Source organism: Phascolarctos cinereus, unplaced genomic scaffold (assembly GCF_003287225.1).
Source record: "Phascolarctos cinereus isolate Bilbo 61053 unplaced genomic scaffold, phaCin_HiC Scaffold_4;HRSCAF=312, whole genome shotgun sequence".
NCBI classification, from domain to species: Eukaryota; Metazoa; Chordata; class Mammalia; order Diprotodontia; family Phascolarctidae; genus Phascolarctos; species Phascolarctos cinereus.
In genome coordinates, this window is record NW_027555847.1 from 613030584 (window position 1) to 613045408 (window position 14825).

General features: G+C 36.0%; 1 protein-coding gene across 4 annotated transcripts in view; it reads right to left on the reverse strand.

Annotated features, from left to right (window-relative positions):
• Positions 1–14825, reverse strand: part of TRPS1 (transcriptional repressor GATA binding 1) — a 304791-nt gene that overhangs the window by 10027 nt on the left and 279939 nt on the right. For all 4 annotated transcript variants that reach the window (XM_020965428.2, XM_020965426.2, XM_020965423.2 and 1 more), the window contains one exon: positions 2025–2147. In XM_020965428.2, coding sequence (XP_020821087.1) covers positions 2025–2147 — 123 coding nt within the window. The remainder of the gene's footprint in view (positions 1–2024; positions 2148–14825) is intronic.

Here is a 14825-nt window from a genome sequence, read left to right on the forward strand (position 1 = left end):
TCATTAAGTTGAAGCTTATTACTATGCTTGAATGGTGCAATTAAAAAAAAACACAGTTGGAAAGTGGTGTAGGAAAGGAGAGAAAACAATCTTTTTACAAGCTAAACAGTTATGAGAAAAATGTTTACAAGTTGTTGGCACTGGAAATTTATATAGGTGAAAAATGCTTCCCATGGTCTATTTATGAAAATGGTTTGTTTGAAATCATCTTCTCTATAGATGTGAAAAATTAACTGAGCAGGACTGAGAGCAAAGATAGTGCTCCAAAAGTTATCAGAGCAAATGATGGAGGTAAGGGAAAGAATACTAGCACGGGAAGAAAAGATTCAAAGACTCAAGCGATTGTTGAGTACTCTCTCAAGTATTAAGAGAACTGTCATGTGGGAGAAGGGTTAGGGTTCTTCTATAATGTTCTAGGAAACACAACTAGAACCGGTAGGTAGAAGCTGACCATGTTTTCTTTTAATATAAGAAAGAATTTCTCTAATTATTGGAACTCTCCAGAAAAGAAATAGAGCATTTCATTAACCATTTTCTGTATCTGTAATTGTATTTTTTTTTTGTATTTGTATTCCCATGACCTGCACAGTTCCTGGCACATAGTTTCTCACACACACACACACACACACACACACACACACACACACACACACACACACAAATATACATATGTGAGCGTGTATTGATGTAGTGACTTTTTCATTTGATGGGGCTGTTAAAAAAAAATAGTTATCCTCTCTGCCAGGTATTTATACTTCAAGTAGGAGTCAGACTCTCTGACCTTTGAGGTTTCTATGATTCTACTAAATGAATATTTTTTCCTGATATTCCAAAGACAAGATTTCATTATCAGAGGAATTGTCCAAAATAAAAATGTGCTTGAATAAGTAATTTGAATATTTAGAATGGAAGAATTTGGTTTTCTTTTTGTAATTAGTCAAATTATTATTACTGCAAGTTAGAAAATCTTATTACATGGCATGGTGCATGGAAAATTGGCTGACTTGAAATCAATTTAACCCAGGTTCAAGTCTTTACTACTCGTTAGCTGTGCGAATCACTTTACTTGTTTGGGTCTCAACAATGTGTTTATCTGTAAAAAGGGTCAGTGATATGCACATTATCAATCGCATAGTAATTTTGATGATCAAGAGATGATAAGCTTTTTTGTAACAGTAAAGTGCTATGAAAATGTTAAATATCACCATCATCCAATACCAGTCCTTTTATTCGTAGATTTATAGAGAATATGGAAAGGAACATAGAGGCCATCTAGGCCAACTGCCTAGGAAATGAATCCAGGTCTTATCGATGCAAACCCAGTGGTGCTCTTTACTCTCCATGAAATGTCAGTAAATGAAATATTACCCTTGTTGATTCCATCACAGTTAACATCACAGAACTCAACACACTTTTCTTTAACCTAATCTTCTGTGTATCAGTTGGTGATACATGATCTAGCCCCCCAAAATAAAATTTAGGAGTCAAAGGCATCATTTTACAAGAAGAAATGCTCCTGGAAATGTTCTTCTCACGAAATGCTTTCCCCTTAAATAACCCTTTGGCATTTCTGAAGACAAAAGGAAGACCAAAAAACTTGAGTACTGTATCTATTCTCCCACTGAACCCACAAGATATACACAGTGGGTAAAATCCTCAGCTTTGAATTTTTCATACAAAATGTTTTTTTAATATCCTTTTACAGAGTCCTTCTTCTAACACGAATAAATTTCAATGAATCCTGAGAGCGTTTGGTAAGCCATACGCCAAGTGGAATTCTCTGAAATAGTTTTTCTTGTTTTATATTAAAATAATTAAACAAAGCACTTATGATTTTCCTTTAGCATCTTAGCCTGCTTCCTAATGAATTATATGTGATCTCAAAGTGACCATATTGAAAAATCCTGCTAGGAAATTAACTGAAGGCCAGTATTAATCACACAAGCAAGCTCATACCATAGCTACCCAGCTTCAGTCTTGCTATATAAATCTTTTCTTGAAACAAACTAGTAAGTTCTTCCTACCGAGTGGAGCTTCTGGTAGAGGCCACACGCGTTGCATACGTAGCCGCCATTGGCATTCTTTCTCCAGAGAGAGGTCTTTGTGGTCAGGCAATTGGCACAGAAAACGCCCGAGCCTCTACGTCTCTGAAATGAAAAAAAAAAAACATGCACAGGTCAGAGGTGAATCACATGTTCAGGGGAGAAAGAACAAATCAGCCAGAGAGTTTTGTCTCTGGACTAGCAACAATGACAGTATAAAACCACACTGCCATAATGAGGTCAGGTTCAATTGTGTCTAATAGGCTCCACTGATTTTCAATATAATTAACCCTACAGTGATGGATGAGGTGTGTGTAACACCAAAGGCTTTTCACAGACACAGCTCTAACTTTTTGAACTTTGGGGTTTGTGCCTTTAATGATGACTGCTAAATGCTGTGCTCTGAAATATACCTTTGAAAAGCGTCAAAGCAAAACCTGACAGACATAACATTGCAAATATGTGTGATGTAATTTGGAAAAGGCAGCAGGACTGCCATGTTGGTTCTACAATGTGGTCAGTTGGGAGCAAATGTAGAAAATGAACCATTTAAAATTAATTCTAGTCCCTTTCTTTGCAGCTTTCTTGTAACACAGGTTATTAACAGAAGTCAGGACAATCAATTCCAGTCTTTCTTTTACAACTGTAAAATCTTCAAGAGAATACTGTGTATTTCCCACAACTCTTAGGGAAGGAGTATTGACCTCTGCCAAACCAATGAGAAGTACAGTATTACTGATGAGACCTCTTATGAACTTAATCCTAAAGCCAGGCAACATTGTCCCCAGAAGTGTTATTTATTTATTTTTCTGCACTCAGCAAGGAAATCATGGTTTTTAAATTCAAATTTATTTTAGTCAACTGGTAATGCCTTCATCAGCTTCAATAACAATCTCAGGATATTTAGTGGGAGATGCATTTATAAGTATTGCTTATGACATTCTTCCTAACAAATAATAATTTCATTAACCTCATTTAAACAAAAGCCAGGCTATGTTTGTAGGCACAAATACTAACAGACAGGAAAATAGCATTTTCTTGCTTAAAAAAAAAAAAAGCCTGAATTGCAACTCAGCTCTACTTTCTCTTAGTAAATATCTTAATGAAAAAACCCACATCTTAGATAAGGGGTGGGGGGAGTCTCTATGGAAGCCAATTTTAGTAGAAATTAAGAATGACTAACATGATAAGTCCAAATTTCAGAGTTTCATAAAATTTGAGAAATTTATTTAACTTTAGTCCATACTGTAGAAGACTGGTATCACTGCCAAAAAAATACAATGGTTATAATTGTACTCTGATACATTTCAAATGGAAAGCTTACTGCAGACATAATTTTGGCTTCGAGACTGGAACACTTTCTTGGCATTGAAAGGGCATTTGATTCATCGGGTGTTTCACAATGTATCACTAAAAAGACCTGGTGAGCAGCCAGTTCCCTATAGGGTAATTTTTCCATCCAGATGCAAGTGCTATCAGAGGCCCTCGTCAGCTAAACTAATTATGATCTTGCATTTGCTGATGCCTGCTCACTCTAACATTCGACATCCTCCATTAATCATCAATACAAGGAAAATGAATGAAACGTAAAGAAATCAGGGTCGGTAAGCTGCATGGCCATAAAAATCTGAAATGAGTGCAATAATTTAACAAGATTGGGGAAATGTTTTTAGTGAGCACAAAGTCAGGCGAACAATTGCCCTTTTAAACCAAGAACACGATTTCATTAGTACAGCAGGTTATGCTACTTTGGGTGATATAATAAAACTTAGATAGTCATCAGTATAATCTCTTGCTTCTTTCCTCTTTCTCCCCACCCTGGAGTCAGAAGGAAGAATGCCTTGCATTTCTCTAAATCTTGATAGCCAGACCACATCGTGTATGTCAGCCTGCAGCAAGTTCTGAACTTGATGCCTTTTTTGAATGGAAACTACCACAAAATATGAAAAGCTCTCTCCCTGATATCTATTGGTTCCTAGGACTTGTGTTTATCAAAACTACTTGGCTTCCCCCATTACACAAAGAAATACTAGGGAGTGTCTGGCTAGGTTATCATCATGAAACTCCCCTAGGTTGTAGAAGTTTTTTTTTTTTTCTTTCCTAGAGCTTAATAACTGCATTGGCAAATAAACACCATTTTGATCCACATAAAGGCAATGGAAACGTCTATTTGGAAACTAATACATATATGGCTGAGGCTCAAATTTGATTGTGGAACCATTTATTCCTACTTCCCTGATGCCCTGGGTGCCTGCCACAACATGCCAAAGTGGGTGTAATCCTAATTTGAATGAATGTTCCGACTCTCACAAACCGTATACTTGATTTTTTTGCAAAGGAGCTAATCTTTTTATGGTTAAAATAAATACTCTGAAAATTGCAGTGTATATGCATATGTATATGTACATATATACATATGTGTATATATATATACACATATGTATATATGTACATATACATACAAACTTCACTATTTGTATTTCTGAGCAATTTTGTGTGAATAGAATGTTTGTACATCAAATTCCATTTTTATTTCCCTAAGGAAGATAGCTTGACATTGAAGGAAATCCTATCATGAATGCTTTCATAAAGTGAAGAAAAATTTTATAAGAGAACTTAGTCTCCCCTCCCTTCCCTCATATATCTTTTTGGTTGATCTTCATATATCAGATTTGCTTAAAGTGGGACACAGCTATTGCTGTTACTACCACAGAGTACTTTTTTTCTTTCACTCCTACTGCCTTATTAAGTGTGAGAATAGAGAGTGGAAGATAATAGAATAGACTGGTCACACACACATTGCAATAGGACTATGTTTATTTTTGGTACAGGGGCATAGAGTAGGAAAAAGTACAAATATTTTTCTTCTAAAAATCATCTCCCATGTGACCACATCTGGAAACTACTATAAGTAGTAAAAGAACTATTCTTCTCCTTTTGGAAGATTCAAGAGTGCTGAACTGGAGGATAGATAGAAGAGGCCAAAATACTGTATAATAGTAACATACACATATAATCTAGATGGTTTCCAAGATGTTTTAAATAATAATTATTATGATGATGATTATTATCATCCCATTTTACAGATGAAGAAATGGAGGCTTATAGAAATTAAGTGGTTTGAACTTGGCAAACAAACAGTAAGTGTCAGAAGTGGAATTTGAATCCAGGTCTTTATGATTCCAAGTTCAGAACTCTAGTCACTCCACCTTGTTGCAGTATTGTCACAAGAGATATACTTGGTTGTTCTAGGAAGCACACCAATTCACTATCCCGCAATTGAGGACCATGGAATATGAAGGAACCTCTCTAGACAAAAGTAAAGATTTTCTAAAAGTAAAATGGATAAAAGTCTCAAATGGATAAGAATGAGAATAATGTCCCTTTTCATAATATTGATCATGTGCCATTTGAAATATTATGACTTTTCAAAGAATGCTGTGACAGCTCAAAAGATTTCCTTCAAGATTTAGCCAAAGTCCCATCTTTAGCAAGAAGTCTGTCCCAGTTCCCCTTCACCTTAGTGTCTTACACCTGAAACTAACCCCCTTCCAATTAATCCTGTATATGTACATATATATGTATATCATATACATATGTGAATATATAGGTATGTAATTATATATGTAGATATGTAATTACATATTTCTATATATAATTGTGTATTATTGTTTGCATGCTCCCTTGTTAGACTGAGAGCTTTTGTTTGTTTTTCGTTTTGCCTTTCTTTGCATCCCTAGTGCTTACTGTGATGTCCTGGCACATAGCAAATGTTTAAAAAATGCTAGCTGACTGACAGATTTGGAGGGTCATTCCAAGATTCATAAGGCTGCCTGTGCTCTGGGCACAGTGCTTGGGACATAATAGGTATTTAATAAATGCTTCCTGATTGATATTCCTTTTCTAGAAACTTTTGAATTCCATGCTTGTTTTTCCATTTTTTTTCCTCCCTGATAAATCTTTAGCATCCCACTACCTGTGATGTCAGAAGTTAGAAGCCAATAGAGTTTACTGATTCAACAAGGACCTACCTTAGTCCTATAAAAAAAAACTTCCCTAGTTGCCTAGATGTGAGAGAAATGAATGATCCAGATGACCCATACATCAATTAAGAAAGGAAAAGTGATTGTCTGAGAGAATATCCTCCTGATCAACACCCGAGGACCCCAATTCTTTTTCTTGCTAGAACGTTACAGCTACTTCAGTAGAGGTTACTGACCACCACTTGCAAATAAGAATCAAATTAATATTTTTCCCTGAATCCTTCTTCCCTTGCCCTATTCTCCATGTCCTTGTTCCTGGGTTTTTTCATTATAGGTCCTGTGCCTCCTTTTTCTTTCCTTCACCCATTGCATGTGTTAAAATGTGCCCCAATAAAGGCTTATTGATTTGTGCCTTATTGGCATATATGACCTCTTGGTGAAAAACTATTGATCTGGTCTGGGACAAGGTTCCTAGTATATGAAGCTGTGATATTGAAGATAAAAGAGGCCAAAAGAGTGTGTTCTTATGTTCTTGGAACTTATCATTATTATTGTATTCTTTGCTTTTCATTGTTAATGACAGTGATTATCATTACTGCTGTGACTGTAACAACAACAACTACTATATTAAAATAACAACAATTACTACTACTACTACTTTTTAAACATATTGCTTCTTTCTTTAGGTAATAAGACCATTTAGGGAAGAAATTTTATAGCTACTACATTTCACTATGTTTCAAGCAGAAAATGCACAGCTGTGTCCTTGGTGGATTCTTAATAAGCACATTAATATTGGTTCCACATAAAACCAACTTTTGTGTTATTCTTAGTCACCTTATGTATCATTATTATTATTAAATTAAGAGGGCTTTTTGTATCTCTTCTGGTCACATGGATTTTGCATTAATTTTACTTGAACTGGGCAGAGCTGACTTGATCATTTTCCTGTAAATGAAATACAGAACACTAATTTTGTAGCCATAAGTGTTTTTACATAAATTTTCATTGCACTGTAGCCAGTATTGTTCAATTATTGTTATTTTTAAACAAATATTATTCTCTCTGTATTCATAAAAACATTCATCCCTTTCCGTGCCTCTCTCCCTCTCCCTGCACCCCCCCACGCTCTCTCACTCTCTCTCTCTCTCTCTCTCTCTCTCTCTCTCTCTCTCTCTCTCTCTCTCTCTCTCTCTCTCTGTCTCTCTGTCTCTCTGTCTCTCTGTCTCTCTCTCTCTCTCTCTCTCTCCCTTCCTCCCTCCCTCTTTCCCTCCCCCACCCTGTAGATTTGCAAATCCCTGCCCGTCTGCTCAAAAAAATCTTTCCACAGCAACACCTTAACTGCCTCCATGTTGGCTCAAAACCCCCTAAGGAGAATTCCAAGAGAACAGACAACTAAGAAAGATAAAAAATGTCCTTGAAGCAATTCTGTGAGATCCATTCACAAGTATCCACATTCTTCTTTCGAGCTGACAGAGACCTAACCATATTTTGTACCAATTCATGATTGAAGGAAGATATTTATTTCTCCATTCATACCCTATAAAAAGAAGAATGAAGTTCCACAGAAAGCCTATTTTTTATCACAGTTATTTTAATGGGAAAATTCTAAAAGAAAACTCCAATAAAGAAAGTTAAACTCTTCATCTTTTCAGGGTTGGACTTGTAATTTTTTAGGTTTCATATGGGATGCTTCTATTCTATTTCTGCTGCTCAATAATTTTGTGTAAGGAAGTCAGATTGACAATAGCAAAACTTAATTGGGCAGAATTTTGAGAAGAGTGATTCAACTTAAAATTATTTTTTGTGATAACTATTGAGAATTCTTCTGAACACTTTTCTTCTCTTCGTGTGTTGAGTGTGTCATTACTTGCTATGAATACTCAAAATACTAGTACTGTTAATGAATTATAGCAATCACCTATACCAGACTTTGGGCTACAGAAAATAATATCTACCAATGCTCCAAAATTAAAATAGTTTAACGTAATTTTAACTTCCTATGAAGCAGGCACAGAATTACCCTTCTGGCTTACCAAATATGACTTACCACTTGGGTACATATAGAATGACAGGGTCTTGGCTAAGTGACTTTCTGCTTTGGTAAGATGCAACAAACTCTGAGTGGACCCTTGGAACACCCCCAACACCCAACCCCTTGTCTTTGACAGGTACAGGAGAGTAGGGTACTAGATCAGTTAAAAAAGAAGAGAGTTTCTGGTTTATTGTCTTCCTTTGATTTTCCAAGTCAAGTGGTAAGTAATGCTTTTTGTTACTAAACATTTCATGAGGAGGCAAGGGGTTTAGTAGTATTCCTCCCCACCCCTCTCAGCTGCTTTTATATGTACCATAGATTCAATTAGGTGAACTTCCACCATGGTCCCAGTAATACCATTTCTACTTTGTCTTCCCTTTCCTGATTAAGCAACCAAACATAAATCTTGTGATGTACATATCTTGCTTTGGAGGTGAACTTTTGAATTTAAGAGGTTCTGGATCCATAGAGTGGAGTTGACTGGTAGCAAGGAGAGTTTCTTCATTGGGAGAAAATGGCTACCCTAAGAAGATATGTGCCAGGAGTTGTTTGGACAGTGCAGAATCACTCAAGGTGAAATGTGAGAATCCTAGTCAGTAGGCTCACAAACTCCTTTATGTTCTAATGAAATTTAAATATCAATCCCCTTACTTACACGTTAAGTTATAACATACACACCACACACACACACACACACACACACATATGTGAAAATAAGTTTGTTTTGTCAATGCTCTTTGTCAGTCTTTGTCTCTGTAGCATTTATTTTTTTTGTGTAGAAAATAAATATCTGTCCTATATCTGATTTATATTTTATATCAAGTATCTTTTCCAATCCCCACTTTGGGGAGACATACACAGAATTTAAAATCTAAGCCTTTATAAAGAGCCTTTTCTTAAGGGTTTCAGTACAACATAAAAAGCTAAAGAGTATGAGAGAATAAACCTTAAAACCCTCTCATTAGAGGCTAGGTTCTCTAGCACTGAAGCTCACATGGACCACATGCATAAAAACAGATGGGACTCTCAGTGGAAAGTGTGATAGCAGAGGATCTCCTAGTCTAGAACTGGTTCTTTTTGTTAGATGGAATAACAAAAGCAATTTTTTTTCCAGTTTTGAAAGGACCCCAAGTAGTTAAAAAAAAGTAAATAAGCATCTAATAAAACTATCTCTACTTATTTGCAATCATTAAAGAACATTACTTCTAGGGCATCACATCCAACATTATAGTTAAGAATCTTTTAATATTTCTAGGCCTAATTCTACCTTTTGGTCTTTGCTTCTTGGCTCTTTTAAAACACACAGGGCTGAAACTTGGCACATGGATTTGTAAACCTAGATGCAACTTTAAGTAAATAAGTAAGCAAGCAAACCAACAAAACCTTATTTAAATTGGTTCAATTGTTTACTATTTGGATATTGCCCAAAATGTAAAAATTCCCAGGTCTATGAATATGTCATGATGATCCCAAACCCCAAATTATTTGATTAAGAAAAACTGAATTTGGTTGATTTGGTCAGTCATTCAAATGGCTTAATATTTGAAGAACTAGACATTTACAATGTGGTATCTAACAGAGACATTTAAATTTTCCATTAGCAAATGAGCGTATGTAGAAATCTATCCTTTATAAGAGTTTTCAATGAATAAGAACCATACTGAAACCATGTAATTACATAACAAGCCCTGATATGTAGAGTATTTACTCACATTTTTTATGGTTTTATGTCTTGGCCATTTCAAATAGCGTCACTCTGAAATTTTATATACATGTTGTTAGCTTAGATGCCCAAATCTTTTTTTTAACTCTTTAAGCTATTTCTAGATTTATTCGAATGAATCAAATACTGTTTACAAACATGTTTGTATTGAACTACTCATACTATTGCAATGCTTTATGCATTTATCTACCCCCCAAACTGATGAACATTATACACTGGTCAGATGACCAAAGAACAGGGATGATTATTTAGGAAAATCATGTTCATTTGCAGTTGGGAATTCACATCAAATATTTTGACACCACAGTCTGTTCTAATCAATGATAATCAATGTAATTTGCAAGGGGGAGGGATAAGAAGTGGAAATAGAAGGGAAAATGAGGCCCATTTAGCCCAGGCCTTCAGTTTAAAGGGATCTCACTTTTAATAGATAAAGAACTTGGGCAAGATCTGATAGAGTAGAAAGAAGGCTGAATTTGGTATCAGAATATGTAGAATCAAATCCAGGTCTGCTCCTTCTAACCCTTGTGATCTTGTTCAGGTCACAGAAGCTATCTTGTTTTATTTCACCATTTGGAAAGGAAAAAAAAAAGGGTGTTAACGCTAGATACCTCTAAGGTATCTTCCATTTCTAAATCTATGATTATATGAACTATGAAAAAAAATTGAATGGTCTTGCAATGCATAATGTTAACTGTGACGATACATGAAAGATAGAGCCTTCCTCAATTGTTAATTTATTTGCACCAAAAGAAGCAAAAAGAACACTTGTTAAAAACTTCATATTATCTTATTATTAGTACCTTTAAAATTTTGTATTACCTCATTTCATTGTTATCTTTTGTGTTTTCTCATATCTTCATTTCCCACCTCCACCTCCATAAAATTGCCATGACTAAGAATCTTGAAAGCTAGGAGTGATTTCAGCTAGCCTGATTTTGTGAGAGTTAAAGTTCAAATTGATGATCGACAGGACTGCTCATCAACCATGGTCTCTGGTCATTGAACAGGAGAGCCAGGAACAAGTGGTCAGCATAAGCTCACATCCTGAACTTGTCTTTTGCTATTCTGGTTAATGGACACAGGAAGCTGCATTTCTCATGCTCACCCATGCCCACATCCTTAACCCTGAAAACAAGCTCCTAGGGAGTTGGTACTCTTTCTACCTAAGGTTACTCACATCCAACATTGTTGATTTACCGAAAAACCTAGGACATAGGAGGCTACACTTGAAAGAATATATCATTATTCTACAAAAAAATGTAAATATTTATTTTGGAATAATTTTCTAAAAGGCTGGATCCAATCTTACTCACTTTTCTGCTTGAAGCCATATAGCTGTTAAAAATAACAAAAAAACAACAACTCTGGAGAGTGATGTTTCTTATCCTGACCGCAGTAGGTGAATAGCACATATCCTAGATGTCATTTTATTATTAAAAAAAAAGTATGATATGAAGAAAAACGTTTACAGAATAAAACAGAGGAAACAAGACCTTCTGGCAATGTTGCATTTTCCCTCTAAAAAGCAGTGAAAAAGATACAAAATTTGATTGCCCTTGAGAACCAAGCAATAAATGCACTGTTTATATAATACCTTTTTTGAAGAATTGTAAGTACTTTCCATGAATATACCTCATTGTTTTTCTCCTGGAAATTATCTCATTCCTTGATATTTTATTTCTGTGACAACACTTTGGGTGTTACCCACTTGAGAAAAGAAGCAAACAAAATTCTGAAAATACATTTGATGAATCTATCACTAACATTGTCTCCTTAAGGAATTCACAGGAATAGCTAATGTCATCGAAGGGTGTTGTTCACACCATCTTATCCCCCTTCAGTCTTCTCTCATTAAAAGAAACCTACCAATATAATGTCTAATTTTTTTCTCCTGAAGTACAGTAATTATTAGGGTATTAAATAAATACTAGTAGCGTCCTTGTGAATGCAGTGAATACACCAGCATAAACCTCTCAGTAAAGCCAGTACTTGGCAAGAAACTGTTTTTTAACTAACCCTTCATAGTTTAACCATAAGTATAGGCCAATGAAAATTTTAGTAAGAATAGGAAAGAAAAATCTGCTAGGGGAGAGATGTTGCTGCTAAAACACAAGCTGGCTTTTGCCTGCAAATAAAATTGTGAAAAATCAGTTGAAACGGTACATGTGACAAGCCCTTGCCTGTTTTTAAAAAGCCCTCTCTGCCCTCAGATTTGCTGCCAGAATAGTGAAGAGACACTGCAAGGCTTAGCCAAGCCTCCATCTTACAATCACCTATCTCAGCCCTTGGACTCAGATCATGTTTACTCTACTTATTATATTCACTTCCTCAACACATCAACAATGCTAATGGAGGCTAGCATCAACTTCACTGACATCCCTGGCTACAAGCACTGGAACAAGCTGGGCTCCAGAACATGAGGCAATCCACACTATAGTAATCATAAGGAGTACCACAGGTATGAATGTGCCTGAGACTTGTCCCACAGGCATGTCATCACCTAGGCAACTGCCAAATCCCTCAGGTACATACTGCCAGTCCACACACATCAGGTGAATGCATCTAAAATGAGTTTTGGATGGCTCCTAGGGATATGACCCTAGGCAATCAAGATGCTACTCTCTAATCTGCTTAATTCTGAAAAAAAAAAGAAATAATTCCAGGAATCTCATCAAGACTTAAACGCAATGCATGTTTCTCATAATCCACGAAAGGAGATGTGGTCTAAGAAGGGTGGGGGGAGGGCAGAGAAAATGACAGAGGCAGAGATATAAGGAGAGACCAAGAAACAGAGAAAAAGAGACAATATGGGGGCAGAGAAAGAGAGAGACAGACAGACAGACAGAGGCAGAGAGAAAGAGAGAGAGAGAGAGAGAGAGAGAGAGAGAGAGAGAGCAGGAGAGAGAGAAGAGAGTGCTGGTTTTGGAGCTAGGGAGACCTGGTTTCAAATTGTACCTCTGACATAATGGCTGGGTGATCCTGGGTGAGTCATTTGCTATCTCATAGCTCTAAGCAACTCTCTAAGACTATAAGTTGAAGAGAAGGTTCCAGCTTGCATTGGCATGGGGAATTTTCCTAATTGGTAATTCCCTATACCAATGAAATCATAGGTGCAGTCGCTACCCCACTAGTTAGCACAGATTCTTGCAAAGTGTTATATGAATCAACTGGACTGAATTCCTTTCATTTATATATAACTTAATTGAGATGAAATGATCAGCTTAAGGTCACACAGTGAGTTAGTGACAGAATTTGGACCAAATCTGTTTCATGAGTATAAAGCCAGGGTTCTTTTCAATACTACAAATTATTTCTACAAAGCCGAGGTCACATTCTGGAATTCAGCCTCCACTTGGAAGATTAAAAATATGGTTTTATTTTCATTGTCTTCATTTCATATGTAAATCATTATTGATAACAGACTAGACAAGTTCTCTACCATTATTCTCTGTGCTGCTAGGTCTAGTCTATTCCCTATCCCAAGCAGCTTCCAACACTCTCCCCTCCCCATTCCTTCTGTTATAACCCTGGACTCAATCCTAGGAATTTATTGTTAGAAGGGATGTTAGAGGCCATTTAATACAACAGCTCATTTTACAGATATTCTGAGGTCTCGAGAGGAGAAGTGACTTGTTCCATGTCATATAGGTACTATAAGGGGTGGGATTTAACCCAGGTCCTCTGACTCATCTTGTACTCTTTCCACTGTATCACAATGCCTTCTAAAATTAATTTGAGACTCTGCAACATACCTAATTTAATACGAGTCTCATCATTTCCTTCTCCAGCTAGGAAGTTGAGGCAAATAAGAGTAAGTGGTTTAGCCATGGTCACACAACTAGTAAGTTTCTGAGGCAAGATTTGAACTCGGGAAGATGACCCTATCCACTGCACTACCTAGCTGCCCCAAAACAAGGTACAGACATCTCTAGATATGCAAAATGATTCATTACTGAAGAGGCACCTACCTGAAAAGGAAAAGTCAATATTGCAAAAAGTTTACTCATATGACAATGAGAGGCTTGGGCTTTGTGATCTCTAAGGTCATTTCCCACACTAAAATTCTGTGATTCTGTGAATGCTATTTTCCCACTTAGTTCCATTTTAAGAAATAGAAATGCATTGCTTTGGAAAATGATGAGGCTCCAAGGTATAATAAGATTATACTCATTTTCCATTATATGTATAAAGGGAAAAATGCTGCTAGCATTCATTATAGCACTAAAAAAATTGCAAAATAAAGACACTGGAGTTTAAAAAATATTACAAGCCATGGTGAATGCAATATGAAGTGATGGTACAGAATATTGTGACAGAAACAGGGAGGCATAGGAGGATTAACTACCTCATAATATGAATCATCGCCTTGTTCTGTTATCAAAGAGCACCAAAAATAATATTTCAAAAAAAAAATGAAAGACATCAAAATATTAGACCTAGAAAATTCCTATAAAAGTGAAATTCAATCATTTTGCAATGAGGAAAGTGGGTCTCAGAAAAACGACAGTGATTTGCCTAAGATGACACAATAAATTAGCAGCTGCGCTAGAAGTAGATCCTAGAGCTCATGAGGATCAAACTCTTGTGAGGAAGGGCAAAAGAATGTGTGTTACTCTCTTTCTTAATAACAGTTAGCATTCAGGATGTTTTTTGGTCTTATTCCACATTTCTTGATATGATTCCCTATCCCAAGACTACATGTTAATATTATATCAATTTAAATTTTTTTCTCATGCTTCTTGAAAAAACTTTGAAGAATTCTTCCTTTCAACCACAACCATATTAAATAAAGTAATATTCATATCCTGTTAGGTGATGACCTGGTCAGTCAAACATATAGTAACAGTAGTAATGGTAGGAGGCGATTGAGGCACAATGGTGGTAGGTGGTAATAATTGGGAATGAAGAGTATAAGGAAGGGTGACAGTAAGCAATAAAAAAACACTGGTCCTACCATCTTCTAATGTCTTCAAAAGATTTATTTTATACTTCTTATGGTAGAGTTTATTGGCATTAGAAACCCTTATTTACCACTGAAC